Raw genomic sequence first — 15,994 nt, 5'->3', positions numbered from 1 at the left:
AGCTCTACATATTTATTTTTTATCAAATGTAACTGACACAAATAACACGAATCTTTTGATGACACGATGACAATTTTTCAAAACAATTCATCAAACGTTTTGATTTATAACCCATCGAACCCTCCATACTACATGAAATTATCGAAGTAGGGAAACATGAGATGTGTTTCTAGGAATATTTTGTGTACAAGAATGTTTTGGGAAAGGATAAGACAGGAACGTCAAAACAGATGGAGAGCAACAATTCGATGCTTTAGAAATTAGAAATACAGCCGGTCTGGGCGTATTGAAATATATTTCGTGGTGGACAGACAAAATGTATTTCTCCCTTCCCACTTTGACTAAAGTAAGTTCGTAATCACACCTAATGCCAGAAATAATCAGGTTGGAGGGGAAAACATATTTTCAGAGGAAAGCGGGTCTCTATTCTAAACGAAAGAGAATTTCCTCTGATCGTAACTTTACAATACTTTCGGTACTCAACCCCAACATTCTGGGAAGAAAAGTAACAGTTTCCTAGACTTACTAGTGTTTTAGCTTAATTTATATTATTTTATTTAAAGGAGAGATGTTGAAACAGTATTTTGAGGGACATTCCTTCACAGAAACCCTGCATACCTAATTCCAGTTTATTTCATATCAAGTGGGCCGCTGGAGTCGGATTTATTACTTGAAAAAAATGCACAAAAGTATAAATTAAAATAAAAAGGATAGACATCACATAGATAATAACGATCCCTACCCTATCGCTCTTCCCACCGATCCTTCTTTCTTCTACAGCCGTGGTTACCAACCAGGGTTCCGCGAAATATTTTAGAAATGGGTCTACGTTAATTCAACTCAGTTTTGAGCCTAATCATGTCAACTTCAGGTAGTGCTCTGTGTTGAGGTTTCGCAATCTATCCAACTTCCCATCTTCCACTACTAACCTGGTAAAAATAGTATGGATTACATTTGGCGTTGAAACGCTACATGTCTTAAGGTCTTTCAGGTAGAGCTCTGTGGTGAGGTTTCGCAACGTATCCAACTTCCCATCTCCCACTACTAACTTGGTAAAAATAGTATGGATTACATTTGGCGTTGAAACGGTCCAGGTCTTTAAGGTTTTAGGATAACGCTGGAAACCAGAGCTACCGCTACTGGTCACCAATCTTACCCAGATTTCCCGAGATCTGCATCATAAGTCATATTTTGCTCACGGAGTGTTATTTCATAGCATTAAATCATCGAATAACTTTGATAGGTTATAAAACCGATGTTCTATATTAACTGTCACTCAATAAATGTTAAGGAAGAGTATCATGGCAGTGAATTTTTTTTTCTATTTATTTATTGCAATTTATAACTGTATTTAGAAAAAAACACATTAAGTAAATTTGATGTAATATAAAAATGGAGTAATTACTGGTATACAGAGAAATTACCCAGTTATAGCACTCAAATCATATTTTTATACTAGAAGGTCTCGAGGCCATATTCTTTTCAGGCGTCTCGGAGGATTTTCAGGAGTAAAAGAAGCAAGGTTAGAACATTAAGGTCTTTGTGGATGATTTTATTTGTGATAAGGTAGGAAGCAATAAGTATTTTGGATTGGATACAAGAGGAATGCGAAGGTTTCGTGTAGCCCCAAAGCTCAACTCCATATGTCTAGATAGACCTTATAATTGTCATACAAATCAGTCTTTTGCAATGAATTGGAAGTTTGGACCGTTTGTCTAGTAAGTTTTGTAATAGTCGAAATCGACGTGCAGTTTCCTGTCTTGTGTAAGGATTCCAGGTAATTCGTTTGTCCAGATGTAGTGGATCTGTTCTACAGAGGTAAAGACACCATTATCGAAGTATACTGTAGGGCAGTCAGGAGGTTAACGACCTAGGGTAAAGGTGATTTGATGGGATTTATTTTAATCCTCCAATTATGACACCATTCTTTGAGGTCTTTGATATGGGATTGGAGAGTTAGAAATGCAATTAAAGGGTTATTATTAACAGCGAGCACACATGTGTCATTGGCATACATGGTGAGGATAGTGTTAGGATTGGTTGGGATGTTAGCTGTATAGATTGTGTAGAGGATGGGACCGAGGATACTATCCTGAGTAACACCAGCAGACTGAAAGAAGAGGGATGAATAGGAACCATTATGGTTTACTTTGAATAATCTGTCAGTGGGAAAGGAACGGATAGTGAGAAAGTATGGAGGAGGTAGGAATTTACAGAGTTTGTAAAGTAGTCCCGGGTGCCAGACTCAATCGAAAGCCTGTTCTACATCAAAAAAGACTCCCGCCCAGTGTATTCCACGCTTCAAAGAAGACGAGACAATGTCCACCACATGATGACATTGCTGGATAGTGGAATGAGATGTTCAGAATCCAAATTGGTGATCTGGTATTATGATTGGAATCTAGGATGCAGTATAGGAGTTTCAAAATGAGTTTTTCGAGGATTTTGCCCATGTTAGGTAATAGAGAGACAGGATGGGTGTCCTGCTGGCTTATGGGGTTTGGGTATCATTTAGACTATAGATAATTTCCAAGGGGCAGGGAAATATCTGGAACGGAGAACAGCGTTATATATGTAGGTGAGGAATAGGATGGCTTTTCTAGGAAGAAGTTTTAGGATGTGGGATGTTATTACATCCTATACAGGAGCTTTGTGGTTAGGTAATCTCTGAATGATACTGGATATTTCTGATAGATGAAATGATTTAGGTGGAAGGGTCATTTGGATTGGAATATTTAGTTCTGCTTCAATACATTTAAGATGAATTGCTTAAGGATATCAGGATAAAGGTTCTAGAATGGTGTTGTCCAAATATTTGCGACTTTTCTTCCTCAGTTCTGGTTTGGGTTTGGGATTCTGTGAGAAGAGGATAGTTAAACTCTTTAAGATTCAGATGATACAGTCATTGCCACTAGAACAGCATAAGAGGGAATATTCCAGGAATTCAAGATGCAGCAGCTAACCCAGGAGTTAATAAAAATAAGACTGAGTACATGAAAAGTTCAGGAAGGAAAAAGGAGATGAATAGTAAAATATCATTCAGAGATTACAGTTTCAGTTTTGTAAGCCAGTTCAGTACCTGGGAAACTTGGTTACAGATGATAAGAAAGTTGAGAACTAAATAGAGGCCAGGATCACTCTCTCTAAAAGAATGAAAATGTTCGTCTTGAAAACAATTTAAGGTCTGTGGTTATGTATATGTATGAAACAAGGTCCTTGTAAGAAAAGTGCTATGGATGCTCCATTTCAAAAAGTAAAATCCATCTAACAAGTTTAATTAAACTTGTTATTTCAAATGATACTTGATATCAGCATGTCTCATCTCCACTGAAACATTTTGAAAGGGTTTAAATGTCAAATGGGCCGCCCATAGCTCAGTGGTTAAGACACAGTCTTACCAATTTGATGTCTATTGGTGGTGCCGGTTCGAATCCGGCCTGGGACGTTGACTTTTTTCATTGAGTGGCGGTCCCACAAAATGAAGAGCTTTGACCCCCAACCATGGTTAGGCAATATAGGACTCCAATGGGAGTCTTGGCCGAAAAAAAAAAAGTCAAATGTTCTACAAATCTTCCTTTGAAGTACCTTCAATTTTGTTTATTTAAAATAATCAGATCAACCCTATTTTATAATTAGTAATAATAAAAAATGGATGGTTTTAAAATATGAAACAATTTGGTAATTAACAAAAGGAGAAAATAAATGTTTTGTGTTTTCAATGTTCTTATGATGACAGTCAACTCGAAGTAGGGTAGCAAATAAAAGTCGTATAATGCATTACCACACCATCTTCTTCTTTTATTTTTCATAGCTTTGAAAACTGTTTTTTTTTTTTAAGTGTTATTGCTATAAAAAGGGTTTATTAAGATTTGCAGCAATACAGAATGTTCGAAGCTTCATTTAAATGGTTAAGAAATGTTGGCTTTTATTGTATTTACAGGAATATACTAAGGGTGATTCAAAGGAAAAACGTGGCGCTAAAGCCTGGATTCTCTTAGATTTAATGATCTAGGCACAAGGAAGCCTCAAAAAGTTTAATAAAAAACAAAAAAAAAAACTTTAACCAATACAACCCTCAAAGGATCTTGGGTTCAGTAGTTTCCAAAGCAATGGTTGTACAAGGTGATTAGGTGCAGATCATGTTCAGCCACCCAATAAAGGTTACCCACGTTAAGGTTAAACTCCTGGATGTTCCTCAGGAGGTTCTCCTGAACCCAGGGTTGGTCTAAGGGTACTACAAAATAAATAATAGTCTGTAAACTCAAAACCTGGAGTTTGAATCTTAATCACAGGGCTAGCCCCTCCATAATCTAATTAGGTATACATTTAAGTACAACATAAATTAAAAAAAAAAAGGACTGTGGGTCCTTCACTAAATAATAAACTAAAACTAAGATTTAATAGCGACAATTTCAAGCTAAACACTCTAAAGGATGGTTTTATAGAAAAGAACAAATAAATATTTAAGTAAAAATAATACTTATTTAATTTTTAAATATTACATTTACAATATAAATATGATGCTTTATGATAAATATTTCCATATAAACTATGTTTCATAATTATATGATGTATTATTACAAAGTAGGATTATGACAAAGGAGAAGGTTTGCCCTACTTATTATTTTCTCAATCATATAAAAAATATTGTCAAAAAAGGATATTTAAAACAGTTAAGCATGTTTATTTACAATACGTAATAGTTATCTTAAGTAAAAATCTTCCATAAAGTTATTTGGCCAAACACTGATAAGATCTGTCTTATCTTTCTTAACTAAGCCAGGAATGCAGAAAACAAAATTTTACTTAAGATTAATTGCATGAAAGAAAAGCAGTCTGGAGAAGACATTATTTGATAGGAACGTTAAATAGAAGTAATCCAAAGATGTAGAATTTCAAAGAAAATATTTAAGTAGCCATTCAAGAATTAATTTCTTTAATCAGGCTTCAGGAAAATAGAGTAGTATTAGCCTATTTCATAAACTAATAACACAGTAAACTATGATAATTTGTGTTTTAAAAGTAAAAGAAACATGTATTCAAAGCAGCAAAACGAGTTACAATAACAATCAAATATCCAATTCAATCGATTAGAATAAAATAAATAAAGCAAAAGCAAAAGTAATTATAATGGTGGAATGGAATTTGATCAGTCCATAACTAAAACTAAATACTGAAAACGCATTGTAAACATGAATATACCACACTTATATTATTAGTGACTACTTATCATTGTTTCTTTGAAATCCCATTATGAACTATTTTGGCAGACTTTCTAAATTAGAAAAAATATATATATTTCTAATGCCCACTGAAATTTTTAATTTGAAACTTTTATGGCTTTGCTAATAATTAATAAACATTTAAAAAAATATAATACTGACTAACAACCTTTCCACCTTAACAAATACTATTTTAGTTTTTAAACAGCGATATTTCTACTTTCTAGAACATAACTATTTCAATTTTCAAGCATGAGCAGTTTTTAATTTCTATGATTTCAGAATTAATTTTTTTTAATAATAAAATGTTTAACTGAATTGTATTACAAGATCATTTTTTTTTTAATCTGAATTTTATGACACATAAAATAAATACTTATTTTAACAGTAAAAAAGTTAATAAACCTTAAAACAATATAATAATATTTGGAAGAAAACCAAGTTTAATTAAATACACATAATCACATACATGAAATTCTACAGATGACAATAACTGTAAGAAAAAAAGCAAACAAATATACATAGGTTTATAAAAAATATACAATCAACACAACCTTCATGATAATTCATAAACTGATTACTACCACAATTTTATTAAGTAAATATTTGATTCAGTGACATCAAGAGTTTTTGCTTAGTTCTATTTAATTCTATAACTTAATTAGTTATATCTTTGGATTTTAAGCAAGATAAAAAATAAAGAAGCTTACAAAAAATAAAACACCATCACTAAAGGATATATAAAAAGAAGAGAAAATAGATTTAGAAGTGAATATATTAAAAAAATAAAATTCAAATATCTCTCACATTATTAATAAACAAATAATTTTTTCAAATGTTATTTTTTAATAAATAATAAATAAGTATTTAAAAAAACATAAATGAGGAAACCTATTGAAGGAGCTGTTTGATTTCAGCTTTATCAGCACAGTCAAGGTAATTTGTTCCATCTGGAGCAGAACCGATCTTCTCCGCTCCCTAAAATTATTAAAGATGGTTAAGAACTTCTAAATAAAGTAGCAAAAAAATATATAATTCTATGGCTTGGATAGAGATCAAGCATACCAAAATGGTTCAGGTAAAAAGTTGGTCATGTAATTCCTCACAACCTTAATCATTCATTAAGGATATATTTTCATTAATAGGTTGGTACAAATTTCAGTTTTCAAGACCGTAACCACTACTTCACATGTGCATGATCTTCACATTTATCTGCAGGAATTAATCTTGTATTTTCAAAATTTATTCTTATGTTTACTACATTTTAAATCATTTATAACTCCACAAGAGACCTTGTAGAAAATAACAATGTCCTATCAGCACTAGAAGATGGACTATTTGACAAGATATTTTTCTCCATCGTAATAAAAAGCTAAAGCTGAAAAGTTTTCCCAAAAGATGTTATGACAACTTCACACATGTTGGCTACACAAACTTTGTAATAATAAGAGTGAACTAATAGTATGAAAACCTAAAAAAAAATTTCAATTTATGAAATTAGACCTAAATAATTAGGTGATGCTAAAAACTTTAATTAACAATAAATGTTTAATACCATGTTTTACCACTGAGTGCTTCATTTCTATCTTCATTCTTTCTAAAGGATGAAGGGTTTTATAACATGTGATATTGATGTGTCCAATATTTGACCTGGTCCAATATTTAAAATTGCTATTTCTAACAAAAATATTAAAATTTATTTTGATTACAAACATTTGATGAACATGTCACTATAGACATGAAAATGGTTTCAATTTTTTTTTTTTTTCAAATAGCTTTGTTAATAGTATTTTTTAAATAACAATGTCTAATATTTCTGGTAAAAGTTTGGTTTAAAACATACCTTAATACATCTTATATTACAAGATTAACAATTTTTCCCAAAAATAAAAGACTTTCATACTGTATCAAAGGTCATTGGAAGGGATGAGAAGGCACTTGATATCTGCTTCCTAAGCCCTAGAACACAGTTTTGGGGGTTTGGGAGATATCAGATATATACGTACATTTATTTATCCTTCTCTTACCGCTTCATTGAGCCACCTCTAGTCCTACCCCTTTGGATCAAAAAATTTGAAAATTGGGATGCAAATTTGTTTCCTTGGCAGAAATGTTAGAAAAGCGGAAATAATTTTTTAAAAAATTTAGTCATGCCCAAATATTTTTCACCTCTACAGCCCCTTCAAATTAAGTTGGAGGGTTTTAAGTGAATTGAGTTGGTGTTAATCCTTTCACTACTAATTATGAAAATAATTCTACCCATGGCAGCCTGAAGCCCTACTCCTACAGAAAATACATGGGAATGTTTCAGATAATGATTATTTTAAAGATAAGGTAGTTTAATTCATAAAAATAATACAATTTAATCAAAAACGAACATAAAATCTATTGTTAAATTGAAATTGTTTCAAAACATCTTCATAATAAATTATTCGTTAAAATTTTTGTATATTGACAAAGTACAGTGAGCCTGAAGGAGAATAAATAGTCATTAAGAGAACTCAAACATTAAATATTTCTAATAATGACAAATCAACTACTTAGAAACCATTCCAAGCTATAGATCTGACTAAAAAATAAATATTGGTCTCATTAACACAAGTTCAAATTTTTAGACAATGAACAACCATATGAACAACAGTGCAACTACAGAGTGAAAGTTTTCACAGTCATATTACCTTTTTGCACACATCTGTATGTTTGAAAATACCCAATAATACGCAAAGACTAAAAGCATTTGTTTTATTCAAAATTAAACAGAATATTTTAGATCCTAGAAGGCTATTGTGAACGAAAACAAATTGTCTTCAAGAAAAAGTAAGTCAGATTCGTTTTTAGCGTCCCCAAAAACCCTTAAATATGAATTTTCATTAAATACAAAAAATATTTTTCCTGGGCCACTTTCCAATGTTAGATGGTCTGAATTATTTCAATAGACTACCCTCATTATACAAGTTTCAGCCAACCATCGTTGCAAAGTGGGCCAGGAAAAATATTTTTTACATTTTATGAAAATGAATATAGTTGTTATATATTATAGTTTTTGAGGATGCTAAACGAATGTGACTTGTTTTTACGTAAAGGAAATTTTTTAGCTCACTGTGTAGGAAGTGATTTTTGGATTTTATGAATTTCAAACTCAATTAATCTAATTGAGTATATTTTTTTTGTTATTCTACATCTGAAAACAAATCAATCAGTACATTATTAGCTCACAATACCATAATAATAGCACAGTATTACGATAATTTGTGAGGACTGAATTGGTAAGCATTTAAATAGTTAGAAACAGGGAAGTTGGCAACAAGTGTCGTCCCTAGTTCCCCAGTTCTTTCATTACTAAGCAACATTAGTAATGATAATTTAAGTTGGTAGATACTAAGTCTTACTTAAGAGAAGTTAAAGAATTAAAATAATTGGTTAGAGCAATCTTTATTGATTATGATGAACTGTAAACAATAAGTAATATGATTCCCAACCTTTCATCAGTGAATGCTGATTTAGATTGTGGAACAAGATCAGGCAAGTGTCTGTTATCATGGCCATGACAATTTAAAAGCAAGGTAGAAGCTAATATACTATACAAGGAAATATAAAATATTGCTAAAGCCACTTAAGAGAAATTAGCAATTTTATCAATGAGGAATCAAGAAAATACCTTGTCCAAAAGAGTCCTTACACAACTAGTATGTCCTTCCCAAATAGCAGCAAGAAGAGCAGAAATACCATGTTTGTCTTTTGCCTTAAAAAAAAAAGAGGTGTAAGTATATAAAATAAGGTACTGAAAAGTAATGAGTGTTACTAGGTATTTGAAACATTAAACAATTAGTTTACACTGTTACAGAAAGTAGGTTCAGCGCCTAACCCACTTAAACATATCGAATGTTCCCTAATAATTAAGTAATTGTTATTAATAATTAATTAATTTATCTTACATTTATGTCAGCTCCTTTAGATACTAAATATTCAATTACATGGGGTTGTCCGAAATCAGCAGCATAGTGAAGGGGAGGCCTTCCATCAATTTCTTTGTTTATATCTATTTCCTAAAACATCAATAAATAAGATTACCAAAAGATATTTGATGATGATAAAAAAAATCTTAATCCAATCCTAATTAACAATTTATAGAATAAAATAACATTGCAGGAATAATGCTAATAGAAATTGGCTTTTATGCATTAAAATTAATTATAAGGTTAAAAATAATATATTTCAAGAACATCAAATTTTATAAAATATGAAGATGCAAGAGTTGGAATTCATAATAACATTGATTGATAAGAAACGAGACTAACCTTACTCTCGACTAAATCTTTAACGATCTCCAGATCCCCATTTTTAATTCCCCACACTAGTTCACTCATTTGGAAAGAGTCTGGACACTAACAGTCAATAAATGGAAAACAAAATTGCCTAAATTTAAGGACTAAAACTTCTAATCTAGTTAACGTACTACGAAACCTCTCCCAAAACCCGGTGGGGGTCGAGGACAATGGTGTCTAAATCATGTGTATAATCCTGTTAAAATATAATTGCAATTAAAAAACAAGTATAAGTGATCAAAGAGGAACTGAACTTGAACAAATAATTCATAATAATTTAACTCACCTCATGAATTTATGATCAAATGTCGATTCTTCGAAATTATGTTGAAAATATAATGCATCTATCCCCTCCCCCAAAATCTTTGAAAAATGTGATTTTCATGCCAATCTACAGTCAGAATAGGGCTAAAATTAGTTTTGATAAAACTTTAGCAAAAATTTTCATTGACATATTGTATGATTTCATTATGATATGAGAAAACAATTGCGCGCTTAGACCATGAAGGCTATGATTTTCGGTAAATTGAATAATAGTCATCATATTAAATTAAGGAGCAAGCTAAAGATTTATAGTGTGTCTAACTTACAGAGCCCATTAATTGTCTTGGGGTGAATCTGAGTTGATTAGTTACTTACTAGTAGATGAATGATATAAAATAAATTAAATCTTCTTTGTAAACTAACAATATCTATTAAGAATTAAGAAGTAAACTGTTTTAAAAAAACAGAAAAACCTACACTACTTCCTTGATGCTGTTTAATTTCATCTACGAGATCAGCTCATAATAATAATATTGGAGTAGGTATGCATTTTTATCTAGAAATATTTTCTGTAAGTGCAAATAAGTTTAGATTTTAATGAAATAGGTCATACATCTCTCATCTTATTGTTTAAGGTCAAGAATGTCCGTTCAACTATGGAGAATCTGAATGGAAAGTAAAAACAGCTAGGTAAGTCTAAGGGCATATTGGGGGCAAGCGCATAAATGGGAATTAGTATCTCACTGTTTTGGTTAGAGAGCCACCATTTATGGTAATTTGAAATTAATGGATGGTAGCTTTCCTATGAAAACAATTTTGATACAAATTCCCATTTATATCCTTGCCCCGAATATGCGCTAATTCTGACTTAAATTATTTTCGTTATTTAGGTATTATTCCGTCCAGACTGGTTGTGGCTAATAATCTGACAGTATAGTATTTATGCGAATTTAGGCTCCGACCTCTTCAGAAAATGATCTGTTGGGGGTTTGATTATTTCGCGAGTGCATAGTCCAGTGCTGTAACCCCATTTAAATGTAACAATGATGGGTTAAGTTAAAACCCACAACTGGAATTAGAGAGAATAATACTTAAGGACTATATTTTCTACCCATTTTAAAAAAATGTTTGTTAATTTGTTTATATAAAAATTAAAACATCCGGAATAAAAAATTAAAATGAAATGCTTATATTTTAAGAAATAAAGCATTGACAATAGGGAACAGATGGAACTTTTTTTTGTTATTATGGTTTAATAATTATCAAACTTCCATCATGTTTTTTTGCAAACCTGGGTTTCCATATGAAAATATAGTAGAGGGCGAGGAAGAAGGCCAGGCTCCCGATGAGGGTCAGATAGGAAACGACAGTGCAGGCCCTGATTAACTTGCGCCGCAGCTCCTTTTTTGCCTGGTTCGGTTCAGTAGGGTCTGGGCTGGCTGTGTTTCTGCTAGCCAAGAGGTCGTTAGTTGCTGGCGGGGACATCTCACACTGCTCTTTTAAGGTTATTGGCTTAGTATTTTTAGGGTTTCCTTATGTAACGGCCGTGATAATCGACCTTTCATTTGTGAATTATTTAATTTTTTTTTTTTAAAACTATTTATTCCTAATATCTAAATACCCAACTTGAAATAATATTTGAGCTTATCACCCATTCTGCTCCTATTTCTTCGTTTATCCCATTGGAAGATTCTTCGTTCATTGGTTGATTGTGCTTCAAAACAAACTATGCAGGTAAGGGTTCTATCCCAGATTGAAAGAGGGAGAACAATTTCTTTATTTTCTAGAATGGGATTAGGTCACTTAGCTTCACCTGGATTACAGATTAATATTCGAATAATTGAAGAACAACAATTCCTAAAAGTAAATGAGTCTAGTGCAAATTGCTTAAAATTTGACTGTACCTAGAATTTAGTGTAAACTAATTTATGTATATGGATTCTCATGTAAAAATGTTTGAAAAACACCATGAGAAATTTTATCTTGCCCAGGAAGTCTATATGGTAGATTTTCCACTATTTTTATTGCCAGTAAATCCAAAAATATTACAAGTGGCTGAAATATTATGATACACTGCTTAATAGTTCATTTAACGAGCTTCAATTTTAGCTCTACTAGAGTTCTTTATGTAAAACAATTCTCGAGACATAATTTTTTCAAAACTATTATTTAGTTTCCAAAAACGAGAAAAATCATTTAGTGAATTTACATTAGCAAATGCCATGAAAACTAATATTCTTGATAAAATATTCATTATGAACTACTTTATTTTGCTTTTAACAAGTTTCAAATTGAGCCCTTATAGAATTCTTTATGTATTATAAAACGAGCTGTTTCCATGTTATTTCCTAAAATAAAATTCTTTCATAAATTTCTCTTGTTTCGGAAAAAATATTATGTTTGAAACTCTGTATTTAGGAAAATATAAAACGTAAAGAATTCTATAAGAGCTCAATTTGAAACTTGTTAAAAGCACAATAAAGTAGTTTATAATGATTATTTTCTTGACAATACTAGTTTTCATGGTATTTGCCAAAGGAAAAAAAAAAAAATCGCTTATAAGGCAAATCCTTGTTTTATGTCTTACATGAACAAAAAGCTTCCCTACAGTAGTAAGGGATCAAAACAAAATTAAATGTTTCTAATCTGACTCTGAGCAAAAACCACTATTAAGTAAAAATTGATTAGAAGATCTACAATTCTGCATCTTGGATGACGCTTCGGACAAATTGTATGTTATCCAGTCCATCTTTTTTATATTTGTATGACTTATGAGATATCCTGTGAGCGTTTCGTCTTCATTAGATCACGAAATTAAAAGTGCGGAAATCTATCTCGATGTAGAACAGGCTTTTGGTCGAGTTTGGTACCCTGGACTGGTTTACAAACTCCGTGAATTCCTTCCCTCTACATACATTTTGAGTATCTGTTCCCATCTCACTGATAGATTATTCAAAGCAAATCAAATATTCATCCTACATTCTCAGTACACTGGTGTTCCTCAAGGTAGTATCCTCGATTGCATCCAATACACCAGTGATTCCCAAAGTGTGCATTGCGGCTCCCCGGGGCACCGCGAACTATTCAATTAAGCAATTCGGCAATTTTCTTGGAATTTCCAATCCTAGATTTCTTTTGCTAACAATCTTGTAAGCTAACAAAATTCCAAGTATATAGAAACTTTCAAGTCCTTCATTGTTTTCTTAACGATCTTTATGTTTTGAAACGGCTAGTGCGTATCACGCCTCCCCACCCATGCTTTGGTCACTAAATAGTAAGAAAACAGTAAGCATTTGCTTTTAATTGTGTCGCTGTTAAATGGGTAATCGCTTTTAAAAAGGAAAGTTTTACAATTTTTTAAGAAAGTCAAATATTTATTTAAAAAATCTGATGTTAATACATCGAGCCCCTTAATAGGGCGCCGTAGGAAACGATTATTTAGGGAGCCGCAAACCGAAAAAGATTGGGAACCTCTCCTCTGTACAGTCTACACAACTAAAATCCTAACACTGCCCTCATCATGAGTGCCGATGACATATGAGTGCTCTAATTGAATATTGATCTATTACTTACTTCCCTAATTCCCCATTCCCATATTACATCTTCCTTGAAAAAGATTTTTTTTATATCCCCTCACTTGCCATTTCTGGTATACGGGGTGCGGCAGCAGTGGTGTAGTGCGCTGAGGATTCCGCATTACTACCCTTAAAGAACAGTGTCGGAACTGGTGGATTGAAATAAATTTCATCAAATCCCATCAAATCATGTTTATATTCTGTTGTAAACTCATGGGATCCCTTATAGGTTCTTTTAATAATATCTCAATAATCTCTGTCGAACAAATCTGCCATCTAGAACTAAATCTGGACAAATGACTAACTTGGAAAACTGAAAAGACAGGCAACTGCTGATTGATTCTGACTGCGGCTTATTATACATACGGTCCAAGCCTCCAATTAATTAGAAAAGACTGACTTAAATGACTGTAGACTTAAAAGACCTATTTGGACTTACGCAGTTAAGCCATCGAATTTCTTTCGTATCCAATCTCTCGTAAAATTCTCAATGCTCCTTACTTTGTCACAAATAAATCATCCACAATAACCTTAGTTTTCTATATGTAGCCAATTTACCCCGAACCACGAATCAAATCTTATGTAATAAAATCCATAACCACCTAAACAGAGTTTCTAACCTTGCTCCTTCTTCTATTTCTGATAATCCGATGCGCCTAAAAAAAAGACGGTTTTGAAACATTTTAATGTACAAATGCTATTGGCGTGCTACCAATGATAGTTAGCAAATCTTCCATGTTATTATAATTTATAAATATTACCTTAATTGCATTTTCTTATTTGGTTTAAATAAAATAATTTTGAGGTTTAATTTGTCCACGACAACGGTTATTTTTTTTTCCTGGTATATTGGAATAATTTGGTAATTTGTTCAAATCCCGCAGCCGTTTCTAACTCAATAAGTCGTATGTAATTGACTTATTGAGTTAGAAATACAGTCAATTAACAGTTAAACACAGCAAAAACGTTTCCCTGACTGAAGTCATTTCCATAAATGAAGTTAAGATGTATTCGGAAAAGTGGTGTTCTGGTTCAGCCATGGCAATGAGAATGACAGGACTCATGGCTAGCAGAACTTTAGTAAATAATTGCAATATAATTAATTCATTGTCTGAATCAGAAAGAAATTTTTCCGGAGAACGTAATGTGTAGGGATCCTTTGAAACCGTTTTATTCTAGTGGGACTTGAAAATTAATTATATATCACCGTAAATGTACACCAGAAAAATCAGGAGCAACCCAATTAGGCCATACCTAATTTTCCAGGTGAGTAGGGATTGTCCCTATACAATTGAATAACCAACACAGTTTTCCCGTTCTTAACTAGGTTTAATATGTAATTTTGTTATCAAAGGTGTGTTCTAAACACCTCCTCTCTTCCAAACGCTTGTCATTATACTCTGCATTATTAGTTTATTTGTACAAAAAAAAATATTGCGGTATTATAATGTATTTTGCTTTTGATGTATGTTATTCGTCAATGGTAACTCTGGATAATGAAGAGTATAACTGTTGTAGTTATTCTCAGTTTGCCTCTGACTTTCGTAGAGTGGGGTTGCACTGTCGTGTTATACTTTTTTTTTTTAGCCATTTTGGTGTTTATTTAATTTTTATGTTTGTTTTTTCTCTCCACAAGGTTCAGTTCTTTCCCCCATTCTCTTGAAATTTTATCTTCATGATATCATACGGTCTACGGATACCTCCATAGCTGTGTTTGCTGAGGATAAATTAATCTCAACATTGTGACATTATAATGGCCAGAAATATAATGGAGACTCACCTCTATATTTTGGAACAATACTTTAAAATGGATGATCAGCATCAACAATGAAAATGCACTTCAAAAGTTTTTACCCTCAGGCGCCCTACACATAAACTTATCCTCAAAGGTAAAGAATTGAAATAGAGTTCTGCCAGTGGAACAGTAAGATATCTTGGAATTCATCTGGATCGTGGTCTTATTAGGAATAAACATCAAATTAATCTAAATCTATACAAGATTAGCATTGCTGTTAATTAACTCTATCTATGCTGTTATGAACTCTATCGTTAATAGAAAATCTGGACTAAAACCAAATACAACTAATTTTATTTATAAAATATACTAAAGCCATTAGTTATGTACGGCTGTGAAGTCTGGAAAGTTGATTCCTGTAAGAAAAGAAAAAGTATGCAGGTATTTCAAAACAAGATTCTGTGAATCGCAGTTGATTTCGCCTGGTTTGTACGAAACGGCCAGTTCACGATACAAACAGCAATCGGAATCGATAGATGATTTCATCAAAAACCGATTTACAAAATTTCACTCCAACTATCCGATAGTTAAAGGTGCAGTGATATACAATTAGGCAATCCAATTCATCCTCGTGAAGACTGAATCCCAGGTTTATCCAAGACATACTGTTATAGACTCTCTATTTTTCTTATTATCATTATTTCTATTTATTCCTTTTCTTTTTCTCTTTCTTTTGTACTAAATAGTTTTTCAGTACAAGTCAACTTTTTTTTTTATTAATTCTTTAAATATCATTTGTTATTTTATCTGGGTTATATTTGTTTTTTGTAATTGATCTTGATTATTTTTAATTATAATAGCTCTTCATGGTTA

General features: G+C 32.1%; 1 protein-coding gene across 2 annotated transcripts; it reads right to left on the bottom strand.

The window, feature by feature from the left end:
• Positions 1-4,456: 4,456 nt before the first annotated feature.
• Positions 4,457-9,726, bottom strand: LOC106681488 (myotrophin). Of its 2 annotated transcripts, none has more exons than XM_014421827.3 (4): positions 9,521-9,724; positions 9,158-9,268; positions 8,881-8,964; positions 4,457-6,200 (listed from the first exon to the last, which is right to left on the bottom strand). In XM_014421827.3, the coding sequence occupies exons 1-4, from the start codon at positions 9,587-9,589 to the stop codon at positions 6,114-6,116; spliced, it is 351 nt and encodes a 116-aa protein (XP_014277313.1). In that variant the 5' UTR covers positions 9,590-9,724; the 3' UTR covers positions 4,457-6,113. The 2 variants fall into 2 exon arrangements, with proteins under 2 accessions (XP_014277313.1, XP_066904052.1); XM_067047951.1 differs by lacking the exon at positions 4,457-6,200 and adding an exon at positions 6,290-6,434 and having other exon boundaries at positions 9,521-9,726.
• Positions 9,727-15,994: the final 6,268 nt, after the last annotated feature.

Source organism: Halyomorpha halys, unplaced genomic scaffold (assembly GCF_000696795.3).
Source record: "Halyomorpha halys isolate HHAL.00 unplaced genomic scaffold, Hhal_1.1 Scaffold343.1, whole genome shotgun sequence".
NCBI lineage: Eukaryota > Metazoa > Arthropoda > Insecta > Hemiptera > Pentatomidae > Halyomorpha > Halyomorpha halys.
This window is presented reverse-complemented; position numbering and strand designations above follow the sequence as displayed.

Bases quoted from the DNA above. Each gene is read 5' to 3' on its own strand.
- LOC106681488 (XM_014421827.3), bottom strand. From the start codon at position 9,589: ATGAGTGAACTAGTGTGGGGAATTAAAAATGGGGATCTGGAGATCGTT. The intron at 9,269-9,520 runs GTTAGTCTCGTT...TTGATGTTTTAG, and splicing joins AAGATTTAGTCGAGAGTAAG to GAAATAGATATAAACAAAGA. The intron at 6,201-8,880 runs GTATTTTCTTGA...TAATAATTTTAG, and splicing joins TAAGGACTCTTTTGGACAAG to GGAGCGGAGAAGATCGGTTC.